Consider the following 24,609-nt stretch of genomic DNA (forward strand, 5'->3'; position numbering starts at 1 on the left):
CCAAATTAAAGGGGGGAAAACCCTTCCAAGAACAGAAAAACATTTGACAGAGTTCGACACATGCTCGTGATTTTAAAAATAGCAAATTTTAGCAAATTAGGAATAAAAGGGGATTTCCTTAACTCGATAAAGGCTATTTATCAGAAACAAACACCAAACATCATCCACATTCAAACCAAGAAAAGAAATGCTGCCTTTACCACCACCGCACAGAGGTCCCCGCCAAGCACTGAGACCACCACCACAGAGTAGCTAAAAGAATACCGTGGACTTTCGCCAGGAGCTTGTAAATACTATAGCAGCTCTGCCCTAGCGGGGAGCCAGGACTGCATGCTTCTCAGTGTCCTGAGGTCGAAGACTAGGAAGCTGGGCTGAGAACACACTCACTGTCCACGTCTCAGCCGCCAGGATCAGGGATCTTGGACACTCGACATCTTCTCCAGCGAGAGCTTATTATGGGATGTGCAGCAGGTACTCTGTCACTAGCGAGTCTGGCAATTTTTATGCTTTCCAGGAAGTCCCAAGGCCCGAAGCCCATGCCTGTGTACAGGTGCCCAGGGAAGGCTGGCTGGGTTGGTCCTCTAGAAGAGCCAGCCACCCTGACGTTGCTGACTTAGGTCTCAGGATAGCCGTCCTCAGCCAGCTGACAGGGACAGGACAGGGAGCAATCCTGACCTTCACTAGCTCCTGTGACACCGTTCACAGGTCTTATCCCAGACTCTAGTCCTACAGAGTTTCCATGTAACCAGCCCCTCCATAGTTAGAATGGCCTCAAGCAACAGTAAAGACCATAAAGCAGTCAACACAGGAAAACAAAGCCCATCACTTCATTGACACTGCAGAAATCAGGGTCACACAGAGGGCGAGGAAGGGAAGAACAGAACCATGATCATGAAGAAGTTCCAGAGAGCTGAGTCAACAAAGTGGTTCGGATGCAACATTCAGACCTCATGGGCTGGGTGGCGCCAGTGTTACTGTCTTTTAAAAGCTCTCCCAAAAGGGATTCTGGTGTATAGGCTGACGCATTCCTACTGCAGAGACAGAGTACCAGTCACAACCATTCACAGCTACATGTGAATGTTGGAAGAACTGACAAACAACAAACTAAAACTTTCTACAGTTTTGAATGGAGTTCGTTCTCTGGCAAGTGGTTTTTCAATAAGCACCTAAAGGAACATCCAATGCTTATAAAAGGAGGATAAGATTGCAAAACAAAACGACGTCACAGACTTGACTTTCTTGCAGAGTTTACACTGCACCCCGAGATGTTCTTGTCCCATCTGTAAGCAGGGGTCTATCACAGGGTGGAACTGCTGATCCTGGGCCTGTCAGGAACCCGGGGTTCTCAATCTTTAGTCCAGAAGCACAATCTGACCTCTTGTCAATTTCATAACAAAGATGGACCTGTATCTTTTGGACGTTATTTGTCCAATTATACACTGACTGGTGAAAACAGCATCCTTGTGGTTGCTTTCAGGTTAGAAGAGGAAAAACAGAACTACTGTTTCTGTTTGTGCCTATGCCTCCCACGGTGTCAGCGTGGGGGTTGTCCCAAGGGATGTCCCACCCGCAGGTGCCGGGCATCTTCCCAAATATCAGAATTCTCCCAGAAGTATTCAAGTGATGCTGAACATAAGAGAAAACCTCAGAACGACTAAGGCCAGCTAAAAGGCTTTTAGATAACTGCTGGGCACATCCTCCTGCTGCTCGTCCCGGCTGTGAGAACAGCTTTGTTGCCTGCCTGCCTGTAGTAACAGCTTCTTTAATCCAGCTGCTGAATCAAGGTGTCATCCTGAAGGTCAAGGGTGGGTTACTGGGTATTCCACTCACAGTTTAATGGATTCTGACTACAGTGTGTGGAAATTTCAGGCCTCCTTTGATCTTACAGATGCAGTGTACCTTCTGCAACAGCAGGGAGGGTATGAAAGGATGTTACCCTAAGAGGAATCTTCCTAGAACTCTGGCTGAGCACTACATGTATGAAGTGCCTGCCGAGGAGGAGGAGTCTGAAGGATGCAATATAAAGTGCTCCTAGATATTTTACAGGTTAATCGTCAATCATTACTTTCTCGACAAGTGAGAAGATACAGAAGTGATGGATGGGAATAAGGAAACCCAGTGGTAGAAGGGCTATGGACTGAATAAACTATTTAAAATATTAACATCCCAAACATGCCCACAAGGAGTGGATGGATACAACCGTGAGCAGTCAGGGAATCAGGCCTCAGGTCACCAAATGCATCAGACAGTTCACTGTCCTGGCTGAGTTCCAGGCATCACACTGTGCAGAACTTGCAGGTCCCTACATTGGACTCGTTCCTACCAGAAAAAAGGCAGCTGGTCTGTATCATGAACCGTAGGAATCAAAGGCCCTCCTAGGAGAGGTGAGAGTGTGATTGGGGCTAACCCTGAGGATCGCATCTGCAGCCTGATGATGGGTCAGAGGGCCATCTGTCTACCTCCTAGTGCAGACTTATAGCACCTCATCTTCAGACAATAAGTGGATTTTCTTTATGTTAAGAAATGAAAAAATTATTTGTATTGTTCAAGCCTAAGTTAAAAACAGTTATATTTTGATACAAAAAATTAAGTTACAAACATTTTGTTATCCGATTTCTTCTAGTACAGTACCATAAGACAAAAACTATGACTTCCACCTGTCATCTCTGCAGTGTTTAGGAGCATCGTCTAAAGCAGTGAAGTACACTGACACCACATGCATCTGTGGGTGCTACGTGCTGCTCCTGCGTCTTAATGCAGTTACAACATGATACTGGAATACACTTTTATTACACACATTACTTAGATTACTATACATGTTCTAACAAAATGTAAAAGGCCAGTAAAATTAGTAACTTACAAGCTCCCCATCAGGACCATGCTGGCTAGGTGAAGGGACCTTTCACTACAAACATGCAGCTGAGTCTTCCTGCTCCCTTAAAGACAGGGCAAGCATGAGACTCAGCAAGCAATAGACAGATGGTCACTAACCTACGACGGGATGAAGTAACACATGACCTCATTGATTTTCCTCTAGCCTTTTATGAGGTTAAAAAAAGGAAACCGGTTGATCAAAATTACATTTGTATATAAAAGAACTCAGAATTATATGATCACTTACAATTTTCTTTGGTGGTGTCATCACTGACATCTATGTGAACAGAACTATTCACTTTTGTAAAAATGGTTTAAAATACACTGTTTTTTGTCCTTTGGATGAATGCTCATCTTCCTTTCATGAATCTTATTCATAATTATAAAGTCAATATTATGACTTAATGAAGTCCATTAAAGAGTTCAGCCACTTCAGCTTTTGCATGAAATCACCTTTCCAAAAAAGATTATGAATTTCAGATGTGGTTTAATTTCCTCCAGTTTTCTTAAAAGATTACTTTAACTCAAGCTACCAATTAATGGTGGAGAGGGAGAGTCATCTTCCTTCATCATAAAACACAAGCCACTGACTGCAGGTAAAACACTTGACACGCTTCCCATAAGCCTTCGTTACAGTTGCTTATAGGTTCTTCACTTTTAAAGGAAATAATCTGACAAATATTATCTCTTTTAGCACAGAGCGCTTAATTCTCTTATAGTTATGAAGGTAATAATTCAACAATCATTAAGGCTCAGGTACTTGGAGGCTTCTCATAAAACATAAGAATAAAATTTAAGACAATGTAAAGTTAGTCACAGTAGTTAATATTTTCATATTTACCTGAATTGTGGTATTTTTTCCCAACATATTCAAATGCAAAGAGTAGCTGGAGGTCTGTTGGCTGGGAATAATGAGCTATTGCAAGGCATACCTAGGAAAAATTCTACATTTAGAATTGATTTCAACACACGTGGTTAAATGAAACGTACAACGAGGCCTTGGGTGTGGGGAGCATCATCTGAGGCAAGGTCTATGGACACATGTTTCCATGTTTTCCTGCTGACCCAGAGCTGGAATGGGCTCTCTCAGGCCAGGGACCTCATTCACTGCTGTGCCCCCAGACACTGTTCAATCTTCAGTGACTACACGCTAAGTGTTCAGTACGTGTTTGCTGAGCTGAATTTTAACAGGGAAATAATTTTACTCAGATAAACAAAACTTGGAAAGTAAATGAAGCATTCTCAAAAAAGGCAGTGACATATCCACGCCTAAAAAAAAGAGAAATTTTCATTTTTTATGGACAATAATTATTTAATACCAGCAATTCGGAAGGCTCAGTATAAGGGATGCCTTTTAATGTTCATACTCATTTTAGATTTCATAAAAATCTAAAAACAGAAAAGCTACAATTTTTTTCTTACAAAAAATAAAAATTAGTAAGAAACCCAAAAGTTCATGGGTGGTTAAAAGAGATACATTAAAAAAAAAAAAACAAACAACTGTGTAAGTAAAATGGTTGAGACTCTGCCTGTGCTGGGAAAAGCATGGTCTTTGTAACCCAATGCTCAGGGCTTGAACCCAGCCCCACCAAGCACCTGCCAGGAACCTGTGTGAAGTCAACTCATTGCCTGGAGCCTCAGTCTGGGCATGTGAACCATGAAGATGAAATCGAGGCTGCACTGAGGATGGGTAACTCGAGCACATGCCCAACCTCAGGAGCAGCTGCACACGGGGGATATGGCTGCGATCAACCTCAACTGCTGCTGGACTGAAGGATGGTATTCCAGCTTACAGAATAAGCTCACAGAGCCCTGGACTAGTGACGGGAGATGGGAGAATACAATCTCACATGAGCAGACAGAGGAAAATGAAGACAGACGCAAGGAGAGAACAACAGACCATCTTACTTAAAAAGTTATCCTTTAGAAGAAAAAGCATTAAGCCAGAATGATATGCTTTTGACAGTGAGCAAGCAAGAAGTTTAGTTAATTGTTAGTCCTTGTCAAATTAGCCATGTCTGCGGTGGGCTGATGCAGATTCTATTCACTGGTAAGTATGTGTCAGTTGTTAGAAATATATTTTAGCAGACTTCTACAGAATAAATGCTTCCTGTCTTACTAAATTAAAACATAAAACTAGGAGAATGGTTATCATTAGTTTCAGTTTTGACAAAAAACGACAATAATAATGGCTCCTTCAAACTTACGAAATACCTTGCTGTTCTTAACACCTGTGGGAGAGCCTTTTCTGAGAGTCCATCCCACTTGGGAAGTTTAGGAGACAATGACCTGCATTTCCATCCCCTGCCTGCTCACCAGTCCTTAGAGCACTTCTTCTAGGAGCAAACTACAGAATCTACACGTTGAAAAAGTCCTTGTCACTTCCTACTCCTCTGGACACCGTGTTTAGTTTATAAGCTTTGTTGCACTTTTCTCAAGATTCTTTTTGCATTTTCGTCCCATTTTTCAGCACTACCAGAGCTACAATCTTAAGCCATACCTGCCTTATGGCATCTCTGTGGGCTTCCCTATATTCTAAAAAAATTAAATAACACTTAAGGATTCTCTTCTAAAGATGAACTTTTGAGCAACAACTCTGTTCTCTGGATTATCTGCTGCAGTTACCAGATACCTGCATGCTGAATTAAATCTCACCCATCAGGCAGGCTCTACCAGCCCTCCTGTACCTACCCCCACCTCCCACCCCATCCCTCAGTAGTCTCTGGTCTGGAAGCACCTGTCTGAATATGGTCCGTCTGACTCAGTCCCAGCCACCTCCTTCTCCACACTTTGTTCAAGAAGCCCTTCCCCACTGATCAACCAACCACTCTTTCTCTGAAGCTGTCATCTCTGGTCAGTGCTCTGTAGTTAACTGAGCTTGCTCTGTAGTTAAAGAAGTGGTCCTTTCCAGGGCTTCACATACTAGTCATGAGCATGAATAAGGAGGAGGATACCGGGTTCTCTGTTTTACTTCTACTATGAAGTTCAATTCCTCCAGGGCAAACACCATGTCTCCTTCCTTCAACAGGTACTGTCGGAGCAGCCACCTGTCCTAAGCCCTGGGGACTCAGAATGAACAAAACAAACACAAACCCTGTGCTCACCCTGAGCTTACATTCTAGCGGGGAAGACAGACACTGAACCAGATCAACAGGAAAGTCTATAGTAAAAGAGACAAGTGTGAGTGCTAAAGGGGAAAGTAAAACGAGCAGGGAAGAGGATGTGAGGTGATAGAGTGAGGGAAGGAGAAAGCACGTTAGTTCTTTAGTAAAGACCAGGCAAGGCCTCCGCGCACATCTGAGGAAGCCCAGGAGACTCCACACTTCTGCCATCTCCTTAGTACTTTCTGGGGGCACTCTGCACTTCAGAACAGCTGCACTGAAAATACTAGTTTACAGAATGAGTTCCTAATGTAGTCAGGAAGTACTCCAAGCCCATCATACTAGTTATCACTTTGTCTGAGACCTTTAGAAAGCAGTCAGGGGCCGTGTTTACACAAAAGAAATCCACAGATCACTGATGATGGAATATGTTTTTTATGGCCACCAAGCCTATCTGCTAGGCAAAACCCAGCGCAGCCCATTTCTAAAAAGCCCTTAAAAATAGCACATCACATTTACAAAGGTTAGGAAACAAGCCTTTAAAAGCATTCGCATTTAAAGAAGACTACAAAAATAATACTGTGACACTGACTCAGTTTAATCTCCTGCTCTACAGTTGATTCTGGGGGAAGGAGACACAGCTGGATCTAAGCTGTTGGTGAGCAGTGTAACCACAAGTGCACATGACTCTGCTCAGGTAACCTCAGTCCGGGCTACCTTTGGGAACCCAGACAAAGGCACACACAACTGTGTCACACTCCCACTGTCACTGCAGGACACTCTGAGAAGAGCAGGAAAGCCAGGAGTCCTCTTCCTTCAGCCTTTCCACACACACTACCTAAAAAGCCTACGTCCATGTTCCTAGGCTCTATCACTAAGAGTGTAATAAGAGACTCAAAAAAGTAGGTCTCATTTTCATGTACAATTATTCCAATCTTAGGAATAATGTACAATGTACTCCCTAAGTATTAAAAAATTTTCAGAAAAACTCTACACCTTTGAAAACTGCTTCTGAAATAGTTCATTTGCCCTGGCTATTGTAGGAAATTGTAATTTTTTGTAATACTATTGACTGATATTTAGGCAATAACAAATAGACTACCAGAAGGCTTTGGAGCAATATTTAACAATATGTGAACCAATTTAACATTTCAAGATTTTGTAATTCAAACAGAAATATAACTGCTGTATTTCCAAAAATTATCAATGGTTCACACATCAGAGAACTGTGAACACGCATTTGGTCATTTTAAAACAATTTACAAAAATCAGAGTACTTCCAGAGAAAACAGTATTCAAAGTTTCCAGGAGGTAGAATCAAGCTGTAACTTCCCAACTGTGACCTAGTTTCAAACGAAAATTTTCACATGAAATAAAAGAGTATACTAGAATTTTTGTTTTAAATTCATGAAGACATTAAGCTTTGGCAGCCATACATGATTTAACCTCTGTGTTTGAAGATATGTAAATCAGGGAAAAAATTCTCCACTTGTATTCTTTTCTTCTGGCCGTACCACATAGCATGTGAGTCCCTGACCAGGGATGAACCTGAGTCCCCTGCAGTGGAAGTGCGGACTCTTAACCACTGGACTGCTAGGGAAGTCCCTCCATTTATATTCTTAATGCCTATGTTTCTTTCCTGTATTTCCCCTCTTATGATTATACAAAGACAAAAACAGTATTTCTTTTGTGTGTGAGGTAACTGCTTTTTATATTTTAAGACAGTGGGGAAAGGATTTTTGCCAGCAATCTGGTCTGCAGAAAGGGCATAAAAAACTGGAGCCGCCTGGTCAGTTTTGTGTAGATTATTCAGTGAGGCCCCTGAAGCACTTGCAAGCAGCAACAACAGATAAGGGATATTCTGAATTTGTTTCATTCATTTGGAAACTAATCATTTATGTGGAAATATGTTTCATGCTTCTACTTTGTACTGTTAAATTTAATTTTAATTTGTTCATGCTTTATTGCCTCAATTATACTTAGCAACAAGTATCCTAGATGGTGCAAGAAGAAGTCAGATAATTATGATTTTCAATGACTGACACAGTGTCATCTGAAACACAGAATAGAGGATGGGAGAAACGTAAACTTCCTGGAAGACTGTTGGGCCACTGTATCAATTTCTTACTTAAAAAAAAAAAAATCCTGTTGTAACTCCATTCCCTCAGTTCCAATGGTGTCCCTACTCTTGACATGCTATACATCCTGAAGGTAATGTTTCCATAAGCAGATTCCTGGTGCTTTGATTAAACAACAACTATAGAGGAATTTTAAAAATTAACTTGGTTCAACTATTTTATATGCAATCTACCACCTAATTAATTCTGAGGTCTTTCTACATAAGAACAGGTACCTCAAACTAGTAAAATGCCAAAATCACAAACTGCAGAACTGAATGGCTAACAGCAGCCATAAAAGTTATCTGGCTGAATTTCCCATCCTGCAGCATGCAGAAAGATGGTCTTAACACACTCTCTCTGAAAACTGGTCAGCCACAGACCCACCACCACTTCTGCTACCTAATCGAGCTGCAATGGCCAGGCATCTTCAGATATTCATTTCATGTTTGCCCTCCTGTAAAGAATCTGTTGACTCTGGTTCTAAAAATAAACTTATCACCTCCCCACCAAAGTACATGAAGACAGCTGCCATAAGATTCTTCCGATAGCCTCACTGATATCAACAGAAAATTAACTGCATTAAGTTTACTGACCATGGAGAACAAATGCACCCATTTCTTGTGGCCCAAAACTCCCTCATCACTCCTCTATTCTCAGTACACGAGAGCAAGGCTCCCCTGGAGATTCTGTTAGTAGATCCTACACTTGCTGCACCACAGACTAGCTGAGGTGGGAGGTTGCTTAGGACCAGCTTCACTCCTCTACTAAAGCCAAAATATGGACTCAAAGAAGGAATTTCTGCCCTTGAATCTCACTCCATGAGTTTGCAGTAAACATTTCCTGGAAGGCAGGGGAAAAACAAGGCAATTAAAAAGCCCTTAGCTTTTAGTTGCCCCTGTGGAATATCATTTAAATTCATTAAAATTTCTTTATTGTACTAATATTAGACCCCTCTACAACTACATATTTACCTAACCTTATGTAACCTCAGTCAAGCTTTTAGTTTGATAATAAAGCTCTGAGGTTCTGAATCAAAAGTCTTACCAAACCTCAATTACAATACAGCATACAGCATCATCTTTTCAATCTTTTTAACGAGAAAAAAACCAGATGGCAATGATCTTAATGTAAAAGGTACATGAAAGTTTTTTGTATTTTAGAAGTTGATTAAAAAAATTATGTAGAATAGCTTAGAAGTGAAAGGAAGTGAAGTCGCTCAGTCGTGTCCAACTCTTTGCGACCCCATGGACTGTAGCTTACAAGGCTCCTCTGTCCATGGAATTTTCCAGGCAAGAGTACAGGAATGGGTTGCCATTTCCTTCTCCAGAGAATAGCTTAAAGTAGCCATAAACTAGTCCAAGGAAACAGTTCTAGAAACATTCCTGACTTTCACTTTAACATAAGGAGACATCTAATAACTTCCCTTAAAAAAAAAAACAAAAAAACTGAGCAGCTGAGAAATGAGAACTTCCATAAGGAACTGCAACAGGTGAACACAGTGCAAAAGTCGTGACAGAACTTAACAGGATTACCTTTTTGGCACTTTCAGGACCGGATTCATCAAAGCGAAATCTGACAATTCTGAAATCTTTACAGTAAATAATTAACTCTGTTGGATTAAATTTCAGCTTCTGGTTTGGACCCAGAACTTTCTGCTTCCTCTTGTGGTCATTTACTGAAAAGGAAAAAAATTTCTTTCTTGATACTTACTCTTTAGTATACTTTAACAAACTCTTGCTGAGAACAACTGAAAGATCACCCACCACTTGGGTACTGCTTCTCTGGAATCTTTCCTGTTCAAATATGATTCTGAGAACTTTGGGGGGTCAGTTTTAACCCTGCTTCTGATTATACCAAAGATATCTCTTTACACAAAATCTCTACCATCTATACTTAATGATTAAGGTTTTAATTAAAAAGAGGACAAATACCAGAAAATATAAAAAGCCATATATTTTATATCTCTATTTTAAAATAATTTACGGATTACTTTTTAATTAATTTTCCTGGGACCCAAAAAATAAAAATAAAAAAGGAAAAAACCTACAGAAATAAAATTCCAACCAAAGTACTTGAGGGATATAATTCTTCAAGTGAGAATTTAGCAACTGAGTGAAGAATAATACATACGTGTGACTATTTGCTCAATACACGTTAAAGGCACATCATGTTCGCCAAGTAGGAGGTTTCTGTAATGGAATTTCTGAAATAAAAAAGTACGTTCATGTTAATTCTGTTAGCAATCACTTCCCAATGGTAATAACAAGCCTTACTGTTAGGTGTGATAAGCTCCAAGGACGCTCTCTGAAAAGAACAGAAAGCTCTTGCCTGTGTGTAGCTATGACAGTTGGAGAAGGCAATGGCACCCCACTCCAGTACTCTTGCCTGGAAAATCCCATGGATGGAGAGACCTGGTAGGCTGCAAGTCCATGGGGTCGGTAGGAGTCGGAACGACTGAGTGACTTCACTTTCACTTTTCACTTTCATGCATTGGAGAAGGAAATGGCAACCCACTCCAGTATTCTTGCCTGGAGAATCCCAGGGATGGGGAAGCCTGGTGGGCTGCCATCTATGGGGTAGCACAGGGTCGGACACGACTGAAGCGACTTAGCAGCAGCAGCAGCAGCAGCAGCTATGACAGTGCTGGCACTGTGGCAGCACAGAACGTGTTCTAGTAGGAATCAGGGGAGGAAGAGAGACATGACATGCCTGCTTCGATCACATTCTCTCCACCTTTCTCCCACGCTTTAAACAATAAAATTAGGGCAGATTACACACTACAGTGTCACTGTAACTTACAGGATATGTCACAGTATCCTGTCAATCACTTCACAGCAAACACATGCATGTCTAGTTCAGGTAAAACTGTCACTAAAATAGTAAAGAAGTGGGCCTTCAAAGTCATCAGATTTTAATGGGTCAAGTCATAGCCTGATTTTCACAATGGAGATTTTAGAGCAGAAGGTCTACCAGAAATAAAAATCTTTAGTCAAACTACTGCTTGTTTGTTAAACTTACTTTTTAAACACACTTTCAAACTAAGGGCATAGCTGATGCGATTAACCTTCTGTTGGTGGGGCACTGGCTAATTTTTTTCTGTGAGTGGTACTGGATTTAAGCTCTTCCAGGTATATTGGTCTCATTTACAGTGAAATCTGGGGCCAAAGATAGAAATAAAGCTAAAAACAAAAGGAAAAACCCAAGTTTACAGTCTAATAAGCTAGTGTCTCTACATAGTAGGTATCTCTAAATGCCTTAAATTTAAATATACCTACACACTGCAATAGATTGAAATATACTTATCCATAGTTACACACTTCAGTCAAAAGTTTAGAATTACATCCAAATACAACTATCACAAATAAAGGTCTAGGGGGTAAAGTATATAACACTTTAAAAATCAAAATAGAAAATGAGAATTGAGGAAAAGTCCAGAATTATTAAGTTAGTCAAATGACTGAACTTTTGAGAACTCAAATTATATGGAGCTACTCTTATCCAGTTAGAAAATAAAATAGCAAGAGGTTATTAAGGAAAAACTTTATCAATATTTTTCTTCATTCTTACTAGAAATTTGAAATAAGAATTTGACTTTTGAAAAATGCCAGTTAAAGATACTATGAAATACATAAAACATGCAGCATTTATGAGATTATTTGCTGTATACTTTTTTCTCTTTATGACCAGTCAAAAAGGATCTCTTTGTTTTTATATGTAGGTTAAAAGATTTAGAAGGAAATAATAGCTCCCTTATTAAAAAGGTTACATAAGCAAAGATCACAGAGGATAAATATAGCAATGTGACTTAAAACCATTTCACTAATTGCACCCGTCTCAACATTCTCCTTAAACTTTACTTTGAATTTTAATGTAATACATTCCTAACCTTACATTCAGTTCAGTTCAGTTCATCTCAGTCGTGTCTGACTCTTTGCAACTCCATGGACTGCAGCACACCAGGCTTCCCTGTCCATCACCAACCCCTGGAGCTTGCTCAAACTCATGTCCATTGAGTGAGTTGGTGACACCATCCAACCATCTCATCCTCTGTCATCCCCTTCTCCTCCTGCCTTCAATCTTTCCCAGAATCAGGGTCTTTTCCAATGAGTTGGTTCTTCACATCAGGTGGCCAAAGTATTGGAGTTTCAGCTTCAGCATCAGTCCTTCCAATGAATATTCAAGACTGATTTTCTTTAGGACGGATTGGTTGGATCTCCTTGTAGCCCAAGAGACTCTCAAGAGTCGGAGTCTCCAACACCACAGTTCAAAAGCATCAATTCTTCGGTGCTCAGCTTTCTTTTATGGATGTAAGAGTTGGACTCTAAAGAAAGCTGAGCGACGAATTGATCCTTTTGAACTGTGGTGTTGGAGAAGACTCTTGAAAGTCACTTGAACTGCAAGGAGATCCAACCTTACATTACTCACTTAATAATTTTATTGTAGTTTTTCCATATCTGTGCTTTGTGTAAGAATATGTATTGCTTAAGAGTATAAAAGTGAAGTCACTCAGTCGTGCCTGACTTTTTGTGACTCCATGGACTGTAGCTTACCAGGTTCCTCCGTCCACAGGATTTTCCAGGCAAGAATATTGGAGTGGGTTGCCATTTCCTTCTCCAGGTATAAGGTGTAAGAGTATAAAGCCTTGATACAATTAAACAGCATACAAATCAAACGCACCTGTAATGGCATTGGATCATCCGTAATGAAGGAAATTTTGAAGTTACTGCATATCAGTTTTCCCCACAAATCGTACTGGCTTGTGTCCGACGCGATGCATTTTCTCACAAAATTGACTTCATTTACAACAATTTCTCCTTTACAAAAAGAAACATATCATTGTGCAAACTACAAACACACCATAAAATGTCAACAGTTGCTGTGTAACCTAGAAGGAAAATTTCCTGATGACACTAAGAAACACTGAGCCAGGACTCCACAACAGTAACAGCCGCAGTGGGGCGCTGTGCTACATTTGTGAGATACAGAACCTGAGGCACAAAGACCTTGGGGTCTGAGATGTTCCACCAGAGGGGCTGAGCTGGAGTCTGCACTGTCTACTGTGCTACACTGCCTCTCATTATTTATTGAAAGGCGTCCCAGAGAAGAAATGACCTCCCCAGTCTCCTGCAGAGTATTACTTGATGGGATAGTTGTGTTCTATTAACATGTGACTTGATCTCCAAGGCCCATGTCTTCGATTCCTTTCATAAGGGATGAGAAACAGTTCAGTGTTAATCTCAAGATTAAGAATGCAATCTATTTATCCTAAAATGTTAGTTGCTCAGTCATGTCCAACTCTGCGACCTCATGGGCTGTAGCCTGCCAAGCTCCTCTGTCCATAGGTTTCTCCAGGCAAGAATACTGGAGTGGGTTGCCATTTCCTTCTCCAGGGGATCTTCTAGACCCAGGGATCAAACCTGGGTCTCCTGCATGGCAGGCAGATTCTATACTGCTTGAGCCAGCAGGGAAGCCCATTTAACCTAAAATAAACCCACAAAGCCAAATCGAGTTTCCCTCTGCACTCACATGATAACTTAGTTGGCAACAAAACTTTAAAATATACTTTTGAATTAAAAGAGTTAAAAGAAATTAAGAAACCAAAACAAAAGTTATAACGTTCTTTGAAAAGAGTGATTTTCTGTAACTGATTTAAACCATGGTCATCATTAATCCTTCAAGTTCTAAAATACAATCAGACCCAGGGATATGTTTAAGTAATCCGCGTCTAGAGTCCTTGGTGAAAAGGTTAGGGTGCTGATCCATTTTGCCTGTTAAACCCTCTAACAATGATGGACAGAACTGTTTGCTGACAAGACCCAAACACCCACCAATTCACAAAGCACAACTTGTCTCAAAACAATCTTCTCTCTTAAATAAATTTGAATTGCAAAGACAACTTTCAAAATTCTTAAAATGCACAAGGCAAGTTTTAAGAACAGAACCCTAACATTTACTTGAGGATTAAATTTAAATGTGCTCATGTCCAATTCTTGGCTTGGACCAGTGGAGTAACTGTTCCTTCTAAGCAGATAAGCCTCTTCCATGTGGCCTGCCAGGCCCCTCGTGCCCCCACATTGTTCTCACACCCTCCCTCCTCTCCAGCCTCAGTGGGCTTCTAGTCACTCTCAGGGGCTGGACTACTTTCACCCATGGGGTCTTCGTACCCTGTGCCCATTCCCTGGAATACTCTTTCCTTCTCCATCAGTCCAATCGCTTTCTCAGGAATGCCTGAGAAAAACCTCTACAGAGATTAACTCCCTCAATCACAGCATCATCTACTTGTAATTCTCAGCCCTGATCACAGCTACTGCACAATGATATACACTTTACATAAAGTCAGTCAGTGCCTGTCCCACCCTCAGGACCACATGCCCCTGGAGGCAGAGCACAGACTGATTTTTCTCCACTGCTGACAGTGTAGTTGTGAGCTGAAGACTGAGCACGGTGCTGGGGCCCAGTCAATGAGTGCTAACACAAGTGAATGAACCATTTCACTGCTCCGGGTTCACCAGACCAGCACCACCAATGGGGTAGGCATGGTTCCAACCAGACAGAAACCAGTGATGTAATAGGGCCATGTGCCAAGAGGGTCAGGAGATAAGTGCTAGCAGTAACCACAAATTTGGAAAACTGCCCCAGGCCATCCTGCTCGCCTACCACACCACAGAGAGCTGCAAAATCCTCTGGTGGGAGGTTCACAATGTTTTCCTATGTGGTTCTCTCAGCAACTCATCAGCTGAGAGAGTCAGATGAGTGACCTGGACCAAGAGAGAGACCAAGATCTTAAGTAAGCAGTATACCTGGAACTTACAAACAAGTGTTCTGATTTCAACTTGTTTCTTTATGAAAAGTATTAGTTGCTCATTCATGTCTGACTCTTTGCAACCCCATGGACTACAGACTGCCAGGCTCCTCTGTCCACAGAATTCTCCAGGCAAGAATATTGAAGTGGGTAGCTGCTCCCTTCTCTAAGAAGATCTCCCCAACCCGGGGATCAAACCCAGGTGTCCTGCATTGCAGGCTGATTCTTTACTGTCTGACACAGAATTATATGCTCTGTATCGAGACATAGCAGGAGGCACCAAACAGAACTACAGATTCAAAGTGCTAGCCATCAATATACATTGATTCTCACCAAATAACTCAAATACATAAAATTTAAATCTTCCATAACCCCCTGGACACAATGTTTACCAAATGCCATATCAGAATCTAGCAAAGGAACGCTCAACCTTTTCTCTCCACTAGAAAATCATAGCTACCAATCATAAGAGGGCAGTTAACCTGGAGGGGAAAAAACCCCCAAAACTACAAGAGTCATTTCCTATGTGATTCTCTCAGCAACTCATCAGCTGAGAGAGTCAGATGAGTGACCTGGACCAAGAGAGAGCTCAGACAGTTCGAGGTGGCACTCCTGTAACACTGAGCTCTTTACACAAACTCCTGGCTCACTAAGCAGAGCCCACACCACTTCATGCTCTACCACTTTCCTCAAGGAGCCAATTCACTCAGAGTCTCAAAACAATGCTACAAAAACACACCTGGTTAACACACATAATTCATACACATTTTGGGGGTATGTTATACTCAGATAAAAGTTTGCTTTAAAAAAAAAAAGCCTCACCACAGGATTTCAAGATCCTGGGAAGTAGAGCAGGGATGATCACGGAAAGGAAGAGATGGTGGGCCTGTGGGACAGGACACATGACCACAGTAGTGCTGCTAGCCAACCGTGCTGATGACATCTGCACTCTCCTACCATGGGCACAAATACAATAGACGCAGTTCACCAAGGCACCAAAAATGAGACAAACATGAAAGGAGCAGAAGGCCTTTAATGGGTTCAAGGTGGGCCAACCCAGAAGGCAGCCCCCGGTTTTTGTAAATAAAGTTTTATTGAAATGTAGCCATGTTCATTCATGTGTGTACTATCAGGACTGCTTCCACAGGACAAAGGCAGAGCTAAGTACTTGCAACCAGAGACCTCATGGCTTGCAAAGTCTCAAACACTGACTGGGACTTCACAGAAGATGCTTGCCCAGCTCTGTGCTAGAAGATAGTCACTTAAGTGACAACTCTTAACATTAGTGAAATGAGGCTTGGAAAAAGCACCTGGGCACGTCCCGTCAGAAGACAGGCACTTTGAACCTGCAATGGTGCAGTGACCTCAGGGGGCTCAGGAGGCCCACTAAGCAGTGCTGAAGATTCACAACTTCCCTTGGATGTGTCTGCCACAGCTGGGGGGTGGGGTGGAGGTGGGGGGTGGGCAGGGAACAGAGAGAGGGAGAGAAAGAGGGGGAGAGAGAAGGAGAAGAAGGAGGCGAGGATATTTCAAAAGGACATAGGAGCCAAGATGAAAGAATTCATGATCCATCAGTAAAGATGGAGAAATGGTCACAGACTGAAGCTAGGGAGCCAGGATAAACCAAGTGTACTATGGTGTCCTGACTAGAACTCTAAAACAGATAATAGCCATTAGTGGGGGGGGGGAAAAAAAAAACTAGGGAAATGTGAATAAAACTAGCAGCTTAGTTAATAGTGCTGTTAATTTCTTGTTGTTTAGTTGCTAAGTCATGTCCAACTCTTTGCAATCCCATGGACTATAGCCTGCAAGGCTCCTCTGTCCAAGGGATTTCCCAGGGCAGAATAATGGAGTGGGTTGCCATTTCCTTCTCTAAGGGATCTTCCTGACCCAGGGATCAAACCTGCGTCTCTCTCATTGCAGGCAGATTCTTTACCACTGAGTCACCTGGCTGACTAATTAGCTTAATTTCTTAGTTCAGCTAAATTTATTGAAGTTATAAGATTAGGGGATGCTGGGTGAAGACTATGTGTTAACTATCTGTACGCTTTTACAACGTTTACTTTAAAATAAAACTATCAAAGAAAAGAAAATGGACAAGAAATACACAATACAAGCCAAAAAAAAAACAAACAAAATAAACTAGGGATCTGCTGGGCTGTGGTCCTTCAAGGAAAACTGTCCCACAACTTTTCAAGCGTGGAGTGGAAACGAGCCCCTGGCAGAAAAGGCAAGAGGGCAGGAGGGAGGTAGAAGAACAGGAGGGCACTTTCATGGGGAGATGCAGAGTAGGAGCTTCTTCTTGTGAGCACGTCATAAAATAAGCGCCAAGTTAACCTGGCTGGAGGCTTAGCTGATAACACTAAGTTCTGTTCACATAGAACCAAGCTTTATAGTACAAGGATCACACAGCCAGCTCTCTGCTCGCAGAATAGTCTTCTGCTCACACTTTATAAACAAGAGGGGACCCTGGATAGGAGCTATCCTCAGTGGCTGCCAGCCATGTCCTGCAGTTGTAGGCCAGGAAACCAGCTCATTGACAGGAGAGAAATAGGGAACACAAAGCCCTCTTCCCAGAGGGGTCAGATACAGACACACAAGAGCCACCTGACTGTTCTTGCTACATTTTAAATTAGTGACCTTGAAGAGGAAACTCACAACAAAAGCTTCAAAGCTCCTGAGAACCTCAATGGTTTCCCAGAGACTGTCCTCCTGGGCTTTCCCTGAGGAGGGAGGCCGGAGTGCTGCCAGCCATGTGGGAGGATCCTCGGCCTCAGGCACTTGCCAGCACACCACGGGCAGGAAGCTACAGGGGCCGCAGGACAGGGGCCGCAGGAAAGAAAAAGTAGGAAATGAGCTTCGGTGCAGTATGTGAAAAGCACCAAAGAAAAATCCGAACCAGAAGATGACAGGCCAAGACGTTCTACTACAACCTGGTAAGGGATCAAGAAATCATCAAAGTTTGTTTTCTCAAGACCTTTTCATCTGTAAAGATAAATAAGGAAATATAATTAAAATTAGTAAGTCTCCAAATGGTACAGCTAGGAAAGCTTTTAACTCCGAGAACCAAAAAATCGTATCACATTATCTTTCATAATATCTTACAGGTTTAGAAAGTCAATACATATTTGATGAATTAAAATAATTTTCCCATAAATTTTAGTTTGAAAAATAGCTTATGACAAAGCCTCACTATACACAGAAGCTAATTAACCTATGGAATGTGCAGAGGCCCAAGGCAAAACTCCAGTCCATGGCCTTACATCTGGTGAGTGACTGTTCCAGATGGCCTGGGGCTGAGGATCCCTGGGTGTGGGACTTTGAACACTAAAGCCAGGACCTGAGGGTCCTGAGCCGCAGAGAAATTCAGGTCCTGGAATTAAACTGGCCTACCAGTTACAAAGGAAAGCTGAAACTCTGCACCAGCCATCTGAGGCTGCCCCTGGTTCTCACAGGGTCACACACGACACAAACAAGCACAGAATCAAGCACCAAACCCAGCAAGCGCTGCCCATGATGGGGGTTGGAGAAGGGCAGCAGGGCAGGCCTCAGGAAGAGGCAAATCTTGACGGCAGATGACAGTCAAGACAGAGAGAACATGTGATCACAGTCACCAAGGACTGGATAAGGAAAAAGTCATCTGGGTTGGAGAGAGACAGGTATCAATATTGGGAAGCAGAGCAGAGGTCAGCAAATTACAGAGATTAAAGACTTGGGATGGTCTCCTGCTTGAGCAGGACTTTTCTTGTGGAAGTTCATGAAGAGTTTCTGAGCGGGAGCCGCAGGGTCAGGAATGCCAAGGTGGCCTGAGGTCCTGCAGCAGGAGCCAAGGAGTGGCCGGCTCCAAATCCTCAGGAGGCTGTCCCAGTGAGGAACAGACCCAAGAGGAGACACCGCAGCTCATTACGCTGCTCATGGTTCCGAGGAACAAGTAAAGGTCTTTGTCTCTCAAGAGCAGGGTATCTAAAAATTAAAATACTATGAAATTCAGTCTACAGTGAACTCTAAATCCTAGCTACAACAAAACAAAACAAACGACACCTGAAACTGACAGTCTTTGTTTTAAGGGATTCACAATTCGATAGAGGAAATAATACCTATAGTGAGGCAAAGAACAGCAATACATGAACGGTCCAAGCAGTGAATATGTTTTAAAAAAAAAAGCAAGTAAACCAGACAGCTGTCCAGCAATGGCTATTTTCATTTCCGGATGGCCCAAGGTTGTACCCTTTTCTGATCTGATTATAAAGGACTCTGACAATCCACGCATTCATTATCGATCTACTGGTTAATCTTCTAGTGGAAGTGCTGCTGGCACTGCAGAGAGAAGGGGTAGTGGAGCTGATCCCTGGCCTGTGCACAGAGCACGTGCCCTCCAAAGCCCAGGCCTCCCCAGTCCAGCTCAGGTGCCCTTCCTCTGAGCCCCCACCACCTCCACTCCCTCCACTGAAGCCCCTCCTCAGTGGAATGAGGCTCAGGGAAGGACCCCCTCTCTGCTTGGTCCTCCTCTATAGGGAGCACACATGCAGCACCGGCTCCACAGTTCACTCCCTGCTGAGGGCCACACACTTCAGGCTTTCCTTGTTCCCAGTCTGCAGATCCTTAACAAGACCACATCTCAGACACAGAGGAGAGAGAACTCACCAGGCCCCACTCCTTTCAATCACCCCCCACGATGAAACCGATGGTGATTCACCAGCCTCAGCTCAGCTGGGCCAGCAACAGGAAGCCCACTGACTCCCCAGGCATCCCCTTTACTGGCAGCTGAAACCATCTGAAAGCTGCTTGTCAAAGTGGCTCAAAATCAGTTATGCCAGCAAGGGCAGAGCTGAGGATAGAACTCTTTATACCTCACCAGAGCACTCCCCCTAGGATAACATCCAAGCCTAGAGCATAAATCTGGAACTTGGTGTCAGCAGCTCAGTCGGACAGGTCCCGCTGCTTAGTGGTTATGGCACAGCCTGGAGTCCGGCTCATCACCCTGACCTTATTCTTGCTGGCATCACTGGGCAAGTTACTTATCCTCCACAACTTGCGGAGTTTTCTCATCAGTCGAAGGAAGAGAAGTTGGCGCCTTTTTGACGGGGTGGCTCTGAAGAGCAACCTGCAGGCTACATCATGTATGAGTTAAGGATCTTAATCCAAACTGTCAGAAACACGCATGGAACTGGCTTGGCAAGAAGAATTCTGTCTCTGGTGTCGGCTGGACTTCAAGGAGAAGGGAACCACCAGACTGCCCCCCTCCCCCACCTTGGTGCTCTGCCTCTGGAGTTCTCGATGTGACATCACTCTTTTGCGCAGGTCCTCTGGAGCCTCAGCTACAGGCAGCACGACCAAAAGAGAGCTCTTCCCGAAGTGCCCATCTGAAGATACCCAGAGGCAAACCTGTGCTCCTGCCAGCCAGTCTAGGGTTGGGGTATCACCCTCACTGGCCACACAAGAACGCCAGGCTGCGTGGAGTTGTGGAAGGAGAATTTGTCAAAAGAGAAAAGGTATGTTTTTCAGAAAATAGTGGAAAGACTCCAGGCAGACAAAGTAAGAGATGTTCTTTGGGTGAAAGGGAAGTCGCTCAGTCGTGTCCAACTCTTCGCGACCCCATAGACTGCAGCCTACCAGGCTCCAGCATCCATGGGATTTTCCAGGCACGAGTACTGGAGTGGGGTGCCATTGCCTTTGGGTGGGTGCTCATTAAACTGCACCTTTAACATAACAATAATTTTACAGAATGATCTCCAGCTCAAATTCCACAAAACAGGTACACTACAAAAATAATTTGGGGAAGTGACACAAGAGCTTACTTAAAAACTCAAAAAAATTAAAGTGACAGCTGCTAACAGAAGAACATATCTACACCAAAGAAGCTGGAAAGACATAATCTCAGAATAAAGGACAATCCTTTTAATCACATCAATTTAGCTTTATGGAAAAAAGCCCCATTTTCCCTCATTATCTCAGTTTGACCAGGGGCGGATAAAAACTCCATCCAGATATGATGCCAGTCAGGCCCTGAGGAGAATCTGGGAATCACTGGCCCAGGTCATCTTCGGCCTTGTCCACAGGCTGTGTGGAACTCACCCCAGCCCTGCTGCAATTCATGCCTCTCCTCCCCTATCATTGCAGCCTGGGTGCCTGGCTCCCAGGAGGAGCTCAGAGAGGGCATCCGCCAGCCCAGCAGCTAACAAACAGACACAACTTATATACGCTGGAACACACACACACATACACACACACACACACATACACAAGCACACATGCAGTTTAAAATTCATACTCTCCCTGTTTTCAAAAGATTGGCGTGATTTTACACACACAATACAGTCATTAAGGATGCTACTGCTGCTGCTGCTAAGTCCCTTCAGTCGTGTCCAACTCTGTGCGACCCCATAGACAGCAGCCCACCAGGCTCCCCCATGCCTGGGATTCTCCAGGCAAGAACACTACAGTGGGTTGCCATTGCCTTCTCCGCATTAAGGATGAGATTCAGGTAATGATGAATCTGGACATCGGGGCCACAAAGCTGAATTAGGTACAATCTTCACCTCAAGGAGTTTCATAAACTGGGCAAGCTGGGAATTATTTACATAAACCACCATCTAAAATTAAATTTCTAGTCAGTTTCTTCTGTTTCCTATGCTTAATAAAAGCTGAAGATCATTTTAGTATAGCCTCATTAAGTTCAACAGAGCACTCGGTAACTACACACAAATAAACAATTGATTGTGTGTTCCAATTTTCATCTGCTTATTGAATTAAAAGTTCAAACTTTGGGCAGCTGAAGTAGGATATCCTTGAACCCAAGGCACCACGCCAAAGCGTAATGTCCAATACTACATCTCTGAACAATTACTTCCTTGTTTCTTGTGCCTATGCAAAGCCACAGGTGACTTGGCCAAGTTTCCTCTTTTAAACTATAATGAAGGCTAGAACTGTATTATTAAGCTCTCTTAGTAAAAGCCCTAAGCTAGCCCAGGTCTTTAGATTACCAATGCTGCAGTTACTTTCCATGTGTCTCCCAGGATTCACAGGTGGAGGGCAGGGCGGCCAGAAACAGAGCCGCAGAGGTTCTAGCGGGAGTCAGAGATGCAACCTGAGAGGTGAAGCAGGGTGGGGTAGCTAGTGAGGTGTGGGAAGGCCAGGAGAAGGTATGAACAGGAAGGGGAAGGAGGGCGAAAGACATGCTAATTTAGGACTAAGTGTTCTGTGAAGAACAGGTTAGGTGCGGACAGAAGGCTGGGTGTCAAGCCATCATGTGTGCACACACAGAGCCAAAGAAAAAAACGCTACCATGGCTAAGAGGATCCAGATTGAGCTGCGATCTCTAAGACAAGTAAACCACTGACAGTTAGGAAACAGGTTTCCATCTTCCCCATAAAACTCTGACTTTTTAACAGGAAGGTAAGTCTCTTGGACTACAAGGAGATTAAATCACTCAATCCTAAAGGAAATCAACCCTGAATATTCACTGGATGGACTGATGCTGGCTGAAGCTCCAATACTATGGCCACCTGATGCAAAGAGCCAACTCATTGGAAAAGACCCTGATTCTGGGAAAGACTGAGGGCAGGAGAAGGGGACAACAGAGGATGAGATGGTTGGATGGCATCACCAACTCAACGGACATGAGTTTGAGCACGCTCCAGGAGTTGGTGATGGACAGGGAAGCCTGGTGTGCTGCAGTCCATAGGGTCGTAAAGAGTTGGACAAGACTTAGTGCCTGAACCAGTTTTTAGTTGAACTCAGCTGGTAAAGAATCCTCCTGCAATGCAGGAGACCCCAGTTCGATTCCTAGGTTGGGAAGTTCCCCTGGAGGAGGGATAGGCTACCCACTCCAGTATTCTTGGCCTTCCCTGGTGGCTCAGACAGTAAAGAATCTGCCTGAAATGCGGGAGACCTGGGTTTGATGCCTGGGTTGGGAAGATTTCCTGGAGGACAGCATGGCAACCCACTCCAATATTCTTGCCTGGAAAATGCCCATGGACAGAGGAGCCTGGCAGGCTACAGTCCATGGGGTCACAAAGAGTTGCTCACGACTGAGTGACTAAGCACACAAAGTTCTTAGAGCTTACTGATATGTATCAACACATTCACAAGCATATCTTAAACACATAAGTTAATTACTGAAAATCAAGCTCTATCATTTGTAGCTAAGACCATGTGGTTTATTAGTGTCAAATCAAATCAAGTATTGGAAGCAGGGAATCAAAGAACAGGGCCTGCTCAGTCAGAGCAAAAGGAGCCAAAGTTCAGTAGCTCACAGGCTCTCATTCAGGATGAGCACTGCTTGCTGCAGGGACATTTAAAAGACCAGAGTGACTAAACCCAAAACAGATCACGCACAAGGAGCAAAGAATACTTATTAATTCTATTCTTCACTCTGGGGACAAGTGCAAAGGATTATTTAGTACATGCAGTTTGGCTAAAAAGCATTAACAAAATAAAGAGAAAATATTTAAAACTAACTTCCATAATTAAGTTGAAACAATTTTAAAAGTTAACATCTGTAACATGTTACCAAAGGTTGATGTTTTAAAGTTGTTTGTTCTACTTAACATTGTGGCTCAGCTGGTAAAGAATCCGCCTGCAATGTGGGAGATCTGCGTTCAATCCCTAGGTTGGGAAGATCACCTGGAGAAGGGAAAGGCTACCCACTCCAGTATTCTGGCCTGGAGAATTCCATGGACTATATAGTCCATGGGGTTGCAAAGAGTTGGACACGACTGAGCAACTTTCACTTTTCACTTAACATTTAAAATTTTACAGCACAAAATTTAAAGTTTCCGTATTTGTTCAGTTACTACTTATAGAGCTCTAGTCATTTTACCAGATTTAGCATTAAGTAATGACTGAGATTTTAAAATGTTGATAGTAGCCACACAGACTGGTATTTGATTGCATTTCAGGTTTAAAATGGGCTTTTCTGGTTACTTTCCCCAATAATCGAGTTAAACAACTGACTTTTCCTAACTATCATATAATGACTATACACTTCAAACTACCAATCAGATAAATATCTTATATGCGTTAAAACTAAAGCGTATAACAATTTACCATCAATTCTTAGTGATACCTCTAAGGTCATTTAAGGTCAATTTTGCTCTACACCAGTGCTTCTCCAAAGGGAGAAAGTTTTGCACTAAGAGCTCCCCTGACAAAACAGTTTGGCAAGACATTCTGGTTCTCACAAAAGGTAGAGGAGGGGGTGCTCCTAGCATCTGGGGGTAAAGGCCAGGGATGATGCTGAATACGCATCACGCAATGCACAAGACAACCCTAAAACAAAGAATGACCAGGCCCAAAATGTCTGGAGTGTCTCTGTTGGGAAACTCCATTCTAAATTGAAACAAGGAGATTTGCAAACACAGCCAGCTGACACCTTCAAAAAAACAATTGCCAAGTAAGTGATTCAAAGTGCACTAAGCTTTGTTATTAGTACAGAGACTCAGACATAATAAAAGTTGCTTTTCATTCTATTGAAATGACCTGACTATTAACCACAAACGCATGAAGTTGCAGATGGGTATGAAGGGCAGTGCCCTCTCACTACCTAAGCAATTCATGAGTGCTTAAAAAAAGAACATTTCAGGAGACAAAAAGAAAATGAGGTAATGACATTCTTGACAGTTTTCTATGATGCTTCAATTTTCAAGGACAAACATCAATTAATCATTACTTTTTGTTGCTGTCCTTTAGTTCTAACCAACTTTTCCCCCCT

At 42.9% G+C, this 24,609-nt stretch overlaps 1 protein-coding gene across 1 annotated transcript in view; it reads right to left on the minus strand.

Moving 5' to 3' along the window:
- The window catches only part of MTMR10 (myotubularin related protein 10), a 36,752-nt gene that overhangs the window by 11,348 nt on the left and 795 nt on the right, over positions 1–24,609 (minus strand). Inside the window, exons 3-6 of the mRNA NM_001193073.3 lie at positions 12,773–12,909; positions 10,226–10,298; positions 9,628–9,770; positions 3,716–3,806 (exon numbers count right to left, since the gene is read on the minus strand). Coding sequence (NP_001180002.1) covers positions 3,716–3,806; positions 9,628–9,770; positions 10,226–10,298; positions 12,773–12,909 — 444 coding nt within the window. The remainder of the gene's footprint in view (positions 1–3,715; positions 3,807–9,627; positions 9,771–10,225; positions 10,299–12,772; positions 12,910–24,609) is intronic.

The sequence above is a fragment of the Bos taurus genome, chromosome 21 (assembly GCF_002263795.3).
Source record: "Bos taurus isolate L1 Dominette 01449 registration number 42190680 breed Hereford chromosome 21, ARS-UCD2.0, whole genome shotgun sequence".
Classification (NCBI taxonomy): domain Eukaryota; kingdom Metazoa; phylum Chordata; class Mammalia; order Artiodactyla; family Bovidae; genus Bos; species Bos taurus.